The following is a 12317-nucleotide window of genomic DNA, read 5'->3' as shown; positions in this document are numbered from 1 at the left end:
GCGCAATTATTCTGCTAACTGTGCTAGCATGCTATGCAGAGACCGTATTGTTGTGTCTGTGGATTTCGCTATTAAAAAAAAACCACTTTTAATATACAGGACTGTCTCAGAAAATTTGAATATTGTGATAAAGTTCTTTATCTTCTGTAATGCAATTACAAAAACAAAAATGTCATACATTCTGGATTCATTACAAATCAACTGGAATATTGCAAGCCTTTTATTATTTTGATATTGCTAATTATGGTTTACATCTTAAGAAAACTCAAAAATCCTATCTCAAAATATTCGAATATCATAAAAAAGTAATTTTTGTTTTTTTAATTGCATTACAGAAGATAATGAACTTAATCACAATATTTTAATTTTCTGAGAGAGTCCTGTATGAACTGGTGTCTGGTGTTTTTCATCAACATCTGTAACGTGTTTCTCGTAATCATAAAATGACTGCGAAGAGACATCAGGTGAGGCACGCAGTGACAGTGCCTCATGGTTGGGGGCGCCACTGATCCCAGGGATCATTCTTACTTTTCGGCTACAGAATAATGGAATTAGCAATAGCAAGCCACAGTAAACAGTTAGCAAGTCACGTGCAGCCATCCAGTTATTTTTTCCCGTTCTCATCCGCCTGTATTGCTCACAAACGGTGAGGGTTGAATATAAATCTCCTGGGCAGCTTCTCAGCTTTTTGGCCCAGAGGGATCTCATTCAAACTGTTCCTGAGGTGACAACGTTGCTCCGGCCGGCGGTCACCGTTACGGCAACGACAGCGTCGGCGGAGCACTCGTTCTCAACACCGAAAAGACTCAAAACATACAGTCGGAACAGGACCGATCGAGGACAACGGTCTTCACTGGGAATGATTACCATTGAGACAGAGAGACTTTTAAAACCGAAGAAAGAAACGGAAGACTTCAACGAGCAAGTTATCTATGCTTTTCTTCAGAAGGAGCGGCGCGTGGACTTCATTTATAATTAAAGGTAAGAGATAATAACGTTTTCTATGCTATGCGATATGATATTTGAAACAAAACACATCAACTGCTGCCAATGAAATGGTGAATAAGCTACTCACCGCACGTCACTGGTTTGGAGACAGCGGCGTTGACGAACAGACGCGAAGCAGAGCTGGACGTCGCAGAGATGAAGACGCTGAGGTTCAGGGATAGGATCGGGAATGAGTCCTTCAGAGGAACAGCAACGTTACGAGATACAGGATACAGAGAAAAGGGTTAGATGCTCGAGGTTGTTTTGCTTTTCCTTTTCGGGAAAAGCCGACAGGAAAAGACACATGACTGTGAATTGTTCCATGTGAATAATATAAGCGGTTTGGATCAAGAATAAATGAATCTACATGAGTCTAACTATGTGCACTTGCTCTCTTGAGGCCTTATAATATAAACAGAGATTGTTATGATGCAGCAGTTCCTGTTTCCCGCCAGTGCGGGGCGATACCCGCACAGCCATACACTTGTTAGTAACTCTGCAATCGATTCTCAGCATTTGTGACATTTCAGCCCCCAAATGCCAGTTCCGGGAGCAACTCGGTTGTTAAACCCAGCGAGGGGCGTGATACGTCCATCCCGCAGCCGCGTTCCGTTTTATTCCCGTGTTTATTACAACTTTATAACCGCGTCATAACGCATCTGTTACCTCCGCACGGTCGCTTCGGAGCGGAACGTTCACGCCGGTGGAAATATATCGGCGTGACACCGTCGGCGTCGCGAAGCAAAACCGTCCGACGAAAACAAAAAGTGCACACGCTTCCATTTTTTTTTTTTTTTTTTTTTTTTTTTTTTGCGCGTCCACGTCAAAAACAAGGGGCGTGGAAAACATCCCGGAGAGGCAGGGGGGGAGTTGATTTTTATTTTTATTTTTGTATTATAATGAATAAAAATAGGGCGAAGTTGTTGTAAAGTTGGGTTCCCCTCCCCCCCCCCCCCCCCCCCCACCTCCTCCCCGGTTGACGTTACGCACGCCGCCGTGGCGCGCCTGCAAGCCCGGTGACATGGACTCCCTCCGCCCGGCGACTCGTCGGGATCCGTGCGAAAACAAACCGTGAGCACCGTCCAAGGGGGGTGGTGGGGGGGCGGGGAGGGAAGGTGGAGGGGGTGGGAGCCTCCCGGGGTGGAGGGGGTTCGGGGGTGGGCATCGTCTCGGTGCGTGAAAAGCCTCCATTCTTCCTCCTCTTCCTCTTTTTTTTTTTTTTTTTTTTTTTTTTTTTTTTTTTAAGTGTGACGAGTCGGTGCTCGAAGGAGGCGAGCCTTTCACCGCGATCCGCACGCCAGAGCCGATACCAGTGAGTATTTTGCAATAAAAAATAAAAATAAAATAGTACTACTAATAATAACACCAGATGAGACGCCGTCGTGGGGGAACGGGGGTGGGGGGGCTACCGTGCACGGTTGTTGTGATAGTCACCTGACCGGATCGATAGCAGCCACGTACTATCGGAAACGCAAGCCGAACCCCGTGACACCTCCGTGGATCCGGAGCATTTCCTGCCCCCGCGGCGGGGCAGCGGCGGCGGCGGGGACGCGGCCCCGGAGAGACAGGCCTCTCCTTTATGTAACCACCCCGGTACAGCGTTTAAGACTATTTGGGTAAAAAAAAAAAAAAAAAAATAGGTCAGATAAGACGGTGGAGGGTGTGGGGATGCACACACACACACACACACACACACACACACACACTGACACACTCATATATAAATATATATATGGTGAGTGCAGCCAGAGGAGGTGAGTCTTGCAGATCTGACAACCTTTTCCGAGTGTATTGCTCCCCGCCGGCGCCGTTTGCTCACCTGTGCGTCTCTTCTAGAGGAAGAGGACCATGTAGGCGGACCGCTTTTCGCCGTAACCGCTCTCCTGGAGGGTCGCCATGGAGCCAGACGGGCGACCCTTGACCCCGGGGTCCAGCTGCGGGGCCCCGCCGCCCTCCAGCTCGCCGCGAGATGACCCCGCCCCCGTCAATTGCACCTTAAAGGTAACCCCGCCGCCCCCCCCCCCCGCCGCGCCATCGTCCGCCGCGGCGATTCCGCCTCCCCTTTTTTTTCAGCCGCTTCTCTTTTGCGCCCCCTCCCCGTTAGTCCCCGTGCCCTTCGGACTCCGGCGACGGCCCGGCGTCCGCCGAGCGACCCCGGGGCCACGAGGGCGCCGACCAGGGGAGGAGCGCACAGAGGAGATTCAAGCCCTCGGCCTTTCCCTCCTCCCTGAACTGGGACTCCGACTCTGAGAGAGAAACGCTGGATGGTAACGACAGGCTGTTTTGAAAACGCCCCTTTTTTTTCCCGCCGTTGATACGAGAGTGTCTCCGCCCAGCTAGCGTACCCATCACCGTTGTCCCCTTGGTGTTGTTAATGTGATCCAGTCTCTTTATCTTCTCTCTGTGTAACCTGGGTTTAGGCCGCGCCGTAGTTCTGACTGTGGATTCTACCTGTCGGGCTGTGAAGTGATGTTTCTGTGGTTGTGTGTTTTGTGCGCTGTTGTGTGTCAGAGGAGGAGCTACAGCACTTTTCTAACCCTCATGGTCTGGCTGCTCACAGCCCGGGATCACCTTCGTCCGGACTCAGGTGAGCAGGCGGTGCAGCAGGTCCGGTCGAACCCGGCCGATTTTGTAGTACACAAGTGTAATAACACGGTAATACTGCTTTATTAACGCGTAACGACGCAAGAGGCGAGGCGACGTCGAGGAGGCCGACGTTTACCTCTCCGTGGTGGATCGGTCGGTCTGGGTGGTCGCTCCGATTACTATCCGAGGAGTAATCTTGAGGATTCGGAATTGCAAAATGACCCGTTTAGTTGTGTGTCGATTTAAATTTCCCCTCGTCGAATCGAAATGGCCTTTAGGATAGAACCAGGAAGTGCGCGCGCACCGCTGTCGAAGACTCTTCGCACCCCTGTGTTTTGGGCGATCGAATCGAGAACGTGTTTCCCTTTAGATACAATCTTGTGAGTTCACGCCTGAAGGTTTTCGCATACGGTCGAATGCGTCGCCGCCATCTGCTGTTTTTCTGAGCTCCCCTCGAGCATACGATTGGTCAAGATGTCGGCGCAACCGTCACCGCAACGGTTTCGGCTTCGCACGATTGAAAAAATCGGAATGTGACGTTTTGCCGTCTCTCAGGTAGTTTCATGTTGGACGCAAGAACGCGGGTTGTTCTCAGCTCGGGCCGGGAAAGCGCTTTTCGGGCACTTCGAAAGTTGCTCGCGGCCGATAAGGGCGCCCGGCGTTCGGATCTTGACATTTCGACCCGTCGCTTCTCTTAAAACCTGATCGGCACTTCGTTACTCAGTCCGACGAGGATCCCGCTAGATGAGCTAGCAAGCTAGCTAGCTAACAAGCTGGTAGCCCGCAGGTACGCAAATATCTCAGGAGCTTCGGGAGTTCAGTCCAGATCGGTGATCGCGTCTCTTGGGCCAAGCTTTTCTGTGTTGTCTGGAACGGAGCGGTGGTGTCGGATCTCTTTACATATTTAGTCACGGCGCGTTGAGGTAACGATGACGTAGCGCACAGAAGCTAATAAAGGAATTAGCTTATCAGTGAAAACCACCGGTAGTAGCGGTTCGACCTTCGCCGGGGGTTCGGTGTTCATTTCACTTTAGGCCTCAGAGTTTGTCCTTTTGTTCCAATGCGTTGCAGGCTCGAGAGCGACGACGAAGACGACGACGACGAAGCCGGAGAACGGCGGGGACCTCGCCGCGAGAGCGACCCGTCTACCCCCATGGACGGGCACGGCGAGAGCGCAAAGACGGATGTCACGAAAACGCCCTCGGCAGAATGTCGGTACCCAAATAGAAAAAAACTGACTCATTTCTGCCTCCTCGGGCTCCTTTCATTCCTGTTTTTAATCTCGCAGCGGGAGACGGCGAAGCCCGGAACGCGTCTGACGGATCTAGGCAATGTCTGTCCGAAGCGAAACCCAAGGAAGGTTGCCTGACGGAGGAGGAGGCGGACGGCGGCGAGGGCGGGAAATATCCCCGGAAGAAAGAAAGAAAGGACCGCGAGAAGGACGTGTACGCCTTCACCGGAGATTCCGACTCCGAAAGTCCCCCTCCGGCCCCCTGGGCTCATTGTACATTCATTCAGCGCTGCAGGAAGAAGAGGGTCCTGCTCAGGCCCTTCTCCGGCCTCGGCGCCGCGGCGCGAGCGTTGCCCGAGAGCGACGCGCGGGTGAGAGAGAGTCCTCAAAAATCTATCGAAGAGGCGCACCCGAGTCGGGACGACGGGGCGTTCGATTTCGAGGACTTCGAGAAGGAGGCGGCGGCGGCGGAGGAAGCGGTGCGGCTTAAAGACGGAGGAGCGGACGATGACGGAGAAAGAGGCGGCGGGCAAAGCAAAGACATTTTCACTTGTGTCGAATGTAGCATTTACTTCAAAAAGAAAGTCCACCTGCAGGAGCACATGATCGAGCACTGTCAGAGCGACGGCGAGGGCGCCAAGCGGCCAGGAAAGGGCGGCCGCTCGCGATGCGACGAGTGCGGGTGGAGCCTGCCGAGTCGCCTCGCTCTGGCCGACCACCACAAAAAGCACCGGGATTCCCGACTGAAGATCCTGTGGGAGATCGAGAAGCTGAATGAAACCGGCCACGCGAAAGAGAATCACAAAGTGAACAATCGGTCGGTCGTTGCGCGAGTCTCTAGCCACGACTCGACGCCGACGAAAGGGCCGAACGCGGATGTCGTCACATTTCCCCTTCTGTCCCCCGCGCCGATTTCATCACCAGATGGAGATCCAGTGACTCTTGAGTCGGAGGCGATTAAAACTCCCCCGGATTCAGCTCAAACTCCGGCCCAGGCTCGAGCGGTCCCCGCATGCCACCGCCGGTACGTTTGCTCCAAGTGTAACTTCAGCACAAGAACCTCCCAGGCGTTGGCGAATCACACCAAGACTCACAAAAGAAAACGTCCCGGTCTCAAGGCTGCCTCTTCGCCGTCTGATTCAAGATCGTGTTCCGCATCCACTTCCCTGGCCTGTGGCCTTTGTGCCTTCCTGACTTCCAGTCACACTTTGCTGAAGGAACACCAGAACCTTGTCCACCCGGTACAGGCCTCCGTCGGCGGCGGCGCGCAGGTCGACGAAACCGGGCGGCGTTCCGCGTCGGACGCGGTTTCACAAAGTCCGAACCCCCCGCCGGATTCCCGCCGCCCCTCTGCGTCCGGATCTCTGCCCGGCGCGGCTCGAGGCAAAAGCCATCAAGGGATCCCCGGCGCAGAGGACGGAACGAGATCCGACATCGAGGCCTCGAGGCCCGCGAGCCAGGCTCGCTTCACGAGCGCCAGAAGCCGGAAGTTCGGCGGGAGAGACGAGGCCTGGGCCGATCCCATCGAGTGTCCCGGCGGGCCGGCGGATGACAATCTGCCCGGGAGCGAAGAAGAGCGAGACGGGAACGCCGAGATTGAAATGTCCCGAGAGGATTCCGCTTCGCCTCCGGGTGCGAGAAAACAGCGCGCCAGCGTAGGAACCAACTCAGGTGAGAACGGGAGGCTTATAAAAAAAAACTCTCGTACCAGACATTCCCCGCAAGGCCGAAGGTAACGTTGTGTCGTTCGCTTCGGTCACACAGCCGTCCCTTTAGACGTCAGTTTAATTCATCCCAGAAGGTTCGTATGTTGACTCGTTGGTATCTTACATGTATTTTCCCCATTTAAAATAACAAAGAACGAATTCATTTGTCCGCTAAACTCACAAAATAAGTCCGCGCGTCGCTATTATTTCATGCTTTATTTCCATAGAAATACTTTCTGGGTTCACTGCTTCCCTTACCACTTGTTTTCTTATGGCTCATGATGATTATTTCAGAAAAATACCCCAAATAAGCACAAAGATGTAAAATTACGTCACACAAGAGATAGGAGACGCGACACGAGATACGCGTACTGTACCAGCACTCCGGAAAAAGTGGTCGAGGGATGCTGGAAGCGGCGAGGAATGGCAATTCAGAAGATGCGGCGGCGTCATGAATTCTGATTTTCTCGCTCTCGGCTTCATATCGTGACATTTTTTTTCATACCTGGAGGATAAAATGAGTTGAAATCGCGCTTCGTATCTCGAAAAATCTGGCATATAAAGTGATTCGTATCTTAAAGGGCCACTGTATTTTACAAAACGGTATTTTGGGTTGATCTGTGACCGATCCAGATGCTGGCGTTCACGGCTCGATTTACTGCGACCAGAGTGGGCGGAGGTTCGGGTTGTCGCCATCCTCAATGTTTATCTCTTTACTAGAATAGCATAGCCGAAAAAAGACGAAACATAACAACCTGGAAGAATTAGAAGACGATGTAATTATCGTGAGAAAACTGCAGAAACCCCGGAAAAAGTGACATTTTCCTTTTGAACCTTTTGTCGCGAGCAAGCAAGGAAATAGCGCGCGCATTCACCCACCCGACACGTTGAACGTTAATAAACGTGTTATGAACATGTAATAACATAAGACTCTTGAGTTGATACAAAAAAAAATGATTTCCGGTCAAGAAAGATTCCTCTTTTCTTTCATAGACGCCACGCCGGCGCTTGCGTCTCAGCAGGGCGACAAACAAGACGCGAAGGGCGACGGGAAGGTGTTCTTTTTGAGGAGGAGCACCAGGGTGAGCGCGGCGTACGCGGAAGTCGACAGCGAAAGCGACGACGAGCTGGACGAGGAACGGATGCAGCTGCTCCTGTCGGAAGGCCTCTCGGACGAAGAGGACGACGAGATGAGCGAGGAGGCGGGGGCTCAGAAAAGCGTGGAGAGGAAATGCCCGTACTGCCCCGATCGATTTCATAACGGCATCGGGCTCGCCAATCACGTGAGGGGGCACCTGAACCGGGTCGGCGTCAGTTACAATGTGCGCCACTTCATATCCCCCGAGGAGGTCAACGCGATCGAGAGGAAGGTCTCCTATCAGAAGAAGAAAAAAAAAGGTCAGCATCTTGTCGCGGGTGTATTTTTGGATCTTGCGGCAAACTCCGAAACCCAATAAGGTGGCGCACGATTGGCTAACACGACGACCGGGGTTCCCGAATGCCCCCGATTCATCCCCGTCTCCTTCCAGCTTCCGGGACCTCGATATCCAAATTGAAAATCAGAAACCCTGAGATTTTCAGGAAGCTTATCCTTCGGTTCAGAGCTAAAACTCATCGTTAAACCCAAACAGGCTAAGAGTTAGCTTGGGTCTCGGTTAGGATGGTTGGCGTTGAAGCCGTGCTACGTTAGCTCTGCTAATGAACGGAAATACTCAGTCTCACCCCCGAGCAGACGTCGCGTTCTCCCTGATCCCCGTCACTGAAATGCGTTACAATGCTAGCATTTTCCCGTTAGCGCTGTACGCCAAGTGCAACGGGGCTAAAGGGAGTGTTGGTAGTTTCGCTAGCAGGTGTGCCCCACCCAAAAGTTGCTGATCCTGCGGTTATGGCTGTATAAAACGACATACAGGTGCAACCCCCAATGCTAAACCGATTAGCATCTTCATTCATTCATTCATTCATTACTGCATATCTTGCGCTCAGGGTAGCCTAGCTGTCATCACATATTTTGAGACATAGGACCATTCGTATGTCGGCTAGGTAGAGACGCCCATTCAGTCACACGGGTCATTTCGGGTGTCATGCGTGTTTTTGGACTGTTGGAAGACACCGGAGAACCCGGAGGAAGCGCGCCAGGGAAGGCAGAAGCGCTAACATTAGCTTGTTTATAGAGGTTTTAGCTATCGCTTATCCCGGGCCGATCCCAGCTAGCGCCACGGCAACAGGTGGGCTTTCCCTCTGGACGTCCGTTCACGCTCTCGTCGGCACCTTCGGGCACGGAGGCATCGGTTCCGTTGGCGGAACCGGCGGTGTTATTACACAGTATCTAACATGTTATTACGATATCCTTGACCCCCGCATCCGCTGTCCGCCCCCACAGTCGCCAACTTCGACCCCGACACGTTCAGCGTGATGCACTGCGAGTTCTGCAGCGCCGGCTTCGACACGCGGGCCGGCCTGTCCAGCCACGCCCGCGCCCACCTCCGCGATTTCGGCATCACCAACTGGGACGTTACCATCTCCCCCATCCACATCCTGCGGGAGCTGTTCTCCAGCAGGCCCGACCTCATCGTGTCGGCGGCGGCGGCGGCGGCGGCGGCGGCGGGTCCCCCTCGCAGCCCCGGCTCGGGACGGGACGAAGACGAGGACGAGGAGGAGGAGGAGGAGGAGAGGGATTTTGAGGAGGTTGTTAAGGTAAAACTGGAGGGGGAGACCAGCGAGAGGACACTAGGTGCTGCTGTTTCCGACGCACAAACTCCAACGTCCGGCCAGGAGGACGGCGGCGCCAGAGAGCGGGAAGGTAAGTCGCCCTTCCTTCAGATAAGAGGAAGATGGGGCGCGAGGGCGGGCGGGAGGACCGAGGGGCGCCGGGTCCGGGTCCGGTGATGCGACTTGGCCGAGAAGGGGTCGGAGGAAGTTCTCATGGTGGAGTTGAGCCGCCTGCTCCAAAAACTAACCCCCACCCCCTTCCAGAGGGTGAGGTGGAAGGGTGGTGGTGGATGTGGCACTCTTTATATTTCATCCCAGCCCTCCGCTCGATTGGTCACGCCTTAGCTCGGCGGTGCATATGGGGGCAAAATGGCTGCTTCCACCTCCCCGCAGACCCAAACAATAGCGGAGGAACTGTCTGGCTTCGGCCGCCGGGAGTCCGATGCACTGCGGTTGCGGACCGGTGAGTAGCTGGCCCCCCGGGTGTGTGTGTATATGTGTGTGTGTGTGTGTGTGTGAGAGAGATCACCCCCCCCCCCCCACTACGGGTTCCCGCGGCGTCTCCCTCCCCTCTCCCACCCCCACCCCCCCAAAAAAAAACAAAAAAAAACGGCGTGTGTCATAAAATAAAAAATAAATAAATATAAAAAGTCTTGTTATCGCGAGATGTGGGGATTGGAGGGGGGGGTGCACAGGTAGCCCCCCCCCCATCCCCTTTAAAAAAAAAAAAAATCGTGCACGTCAGAGCTCGTTGTTGTTGCCCGGGTGTTCCCTCTGGACGCGCACAGGTAGATCGAGATTTACCGATCGCTATTACCGTGTAACCGTGTGTGCGTGTGGGTGTGTGGGTGTGTGTGTGTCTGCTTGTGTGTGTGTGTGTGTTTTACATTTCCGACTGCGTCCGTCTGGAATGACGTTGAGTGTTTTCGGTGCTGCAGGATCTCTCGCTCTCTCTCTCCCTCACACACACACACACACACACACACACACACACACACACGCAAAAATTACTACAGTTGCCCAATCCTCGCCATTTTACTTTGATTTTTCTTTTTCATAGAGGACACGCTGTGCTCTCAAGTGCCGTGCGTGTGAGAAGTACTCGTTCCCGCCCGGAGACACGGTTAACTTTCCGGACTAAACGCCAGCCGTAGTCGGCGTCTTAATCTTATTCCAACTTATCCGGAACCACGGAAAGCAGCCTGATCGGGAGTATCACTTTTACTCGGAAGGCTTTGGACGTCCGCCTGCTCTCGTCGGACAAAGTCAAGTGAGCGCTTTGCTACTTTGCCCCCCATTTCTTTCTTTTTTTTTTTTTATAAAAAAAAAAAAACATCTTACTTTTTTTTCTGGGCGTGTGTAATAAACGTGTAACAAACGTGTAATAGACGTGTTATAACGCTGCGCTCCGGTCGCCGCTCTTTTTAACAGTCATGAGATGAACTGACAAGCGCAGAGCCGCCCACCAGACAAAAAGCATTGTCTGTCTCCACCTCTCTTTTGATTTACCGATTTGTCGCAGAAAATGGCACTTTTTCTCTCTTTTTTTTTTTCTCCCCCCCCCTCCTCCATCCTCGTCCCAGGAATGCACGACTGCAAGGCGAGCAAGACTGCCATGTTTGTGACATGTAGCAGAGGATTTATTACTTTGGTTGAACGGGCACCTGGATCCTTCCCCCTCATGCACTACTGTGTAACACAGTAGTAATGCGCTGGTAATAAACGGATGATCAATAACCCCCCCCTCCCCAAACGCCACCCCCTTCGGTCAGCCCTCCTCCGCCCCCCCCGCCGCTCTGTTTTCATGGCACCCCCCCCCCCTCCCATCTTCGCTTCTCCACGTTTACAGGGATGGCACGTTTTTTGACGTGACGAGAGGAAACGTGTGTTGTGATTTGCAGGCGAGGAGGGGGAAGCGTCTCCGGAGGGCGATGAGGAGGAGCTGCGGCGGCGTCCGGATGCTCTGAGGTCGAGGCCGAGGGAAACGGCGCCGCGCGGCGTGGACCCGGGCGGCCTCTCCCCCGGGGAGGATGCAGACTCAGAGGGTGAGGGAGGATAATTGACCCTCGGGGTCACCGCGGAGGTGCGGGGGATTCAAAATCCGGAGACGAGGGCCGAGGGCTGGCGTGCGGAGGGGAGGCGAGGTCACGTGGTCTCCGAGGGAATCCCGGCCACCTGTTTGTTTGCGGGTCTTCCCTCACCCTCTCACACCCCTTCCCTGCGGCGCCCGGCTCGGGACGGGGAACCACATTCCCATCTGCGAGCCTACAAACGAACGCTCGTATGTCTAAATATGACGTGAATGACAGGGCGGATGGATGCGTTGCTCAATATGACCCGTTAATGGATGTATTTCTCTATATCACACGTGCACGAGAGTGATATTGTTATATAACGTGCGAATGAGAAGGTGAATATTTGCATGTTTATCATTTGTGAATGGTTGTATTTTTCCGCATGATAAGGGAATGTGAGGGATGTCCGAATGACGTGTGAATGAGAGGCTGAATGTTTTTTCGCACGAATGAGAGGGTTGCATGTCCATATATGGAGTGGTTGTATTTCTTAATATCATGTGCATGAGAGTGAATAGATTTATATCACTATATGATACGTGAATGAGAGTTTGCATGTGTCTGATTTCTACGGTTGTATTTTTCTGTATGACGTGAATGAGAGGTTGCATGTCTGATTTGATGGTTGGATTTTTGGGGTATAATTTTTCGGGCGATTGTTGTTTCTCTCTAAATCAGGCGTCTCAGGCGCGGGAAAATTGTGGCCCTTGGAATAATATTTTGTGGTCCCCTCCCTGAAATCAAATCTTTGCGTTAGTGCGTTTTTTTTTTTCTCACATGCATCTGGGGGTTTTATACAGTGGGTTTCATTAAAAAAACGGGCAAGGAAAATATGAAAAAATAACTTTGCAATGTATTTTTTTGCCTCAAAATTTGAAAACAAAATTTTTTTTTTTTTTTATGAAAAAACATCTAGTGACATTGTTAAAACAATCTTTTCTTATTTTTATAAAAAAAAAACTCTAATATGAACGCAAAAAAAAACCCGGGCAAAACAAAAAAAATTGATTTAATAACCAGAAT

General features: G+C 52.4%; 1 protein-coding gene across 4 annotated transcripts in view; it reads left to right on the top strand.

Annotated features, from left to right (window-relative positions):
- Positions 1–2119: 2119 nt before the first annotated feature.
- wizb (WIZ zinc finger b) overlaps positions 2120–12317 on the top strand; it is a 31050-nt gene continuing 20852 nt past the window's right edge. Inside the window, exons 1-9 of one of the 4 annotated variants that reach the window (XM_086170393.1) lie at positions 2120–2299; positions 2824–2988; positions 3092–3254; positions 3499–3574; positions 4645–4784; positions 4862–6475; positions 7504–7908; positions 8891–9310; positions 11121–11264. In XM_086170393.1, coding sequence (XP_086026519.1) covers positions 2884–2988; positions 3092–3254; positions 3499–3574; positions 4645–4784; positions 4862–6475; positions 7504–7908; positions 8891–9310; positions 11121–11264 — 3067 coding nt within the window. In that variant the 5' untranslated portion in view covers positions 2120–2299; positions 2824–2883. The remainder of the gene's footprint in view (positions 2300–2823; positions 2989–3091; positions 3255–3498; positions 3575–4644; positions 4785–4861; positions 6476–7503; positions 7909–8890; positions 9311–11120; positions 11265–12317) is intronic. The other 3 variants (XM_086170395.1, XM_086170394.1, XM_086170397.1) reach the window with 3 other exon arrangements.

Source organism: Fistularia commersonii, chromosome 23, assembly GCF_037954325.1.
Source record: "Fistularia commersonii isolate RoL2024-O1a breed Wild chromosome 23, RoL_Fcom_v1.0, whole genome shotgun sequence".
NCBI classification, from domain to species: Eukaryota; Metazoa; Chordata; class Actinopteri; order Syngnathiformes; family Fistulariidae; genus Fistularia; species Fistularia commersonii.
Note: the sequence above shows the minus strand (reverse complement) of the source record. Positions and strands in the feature narration are given on the sequence as shown.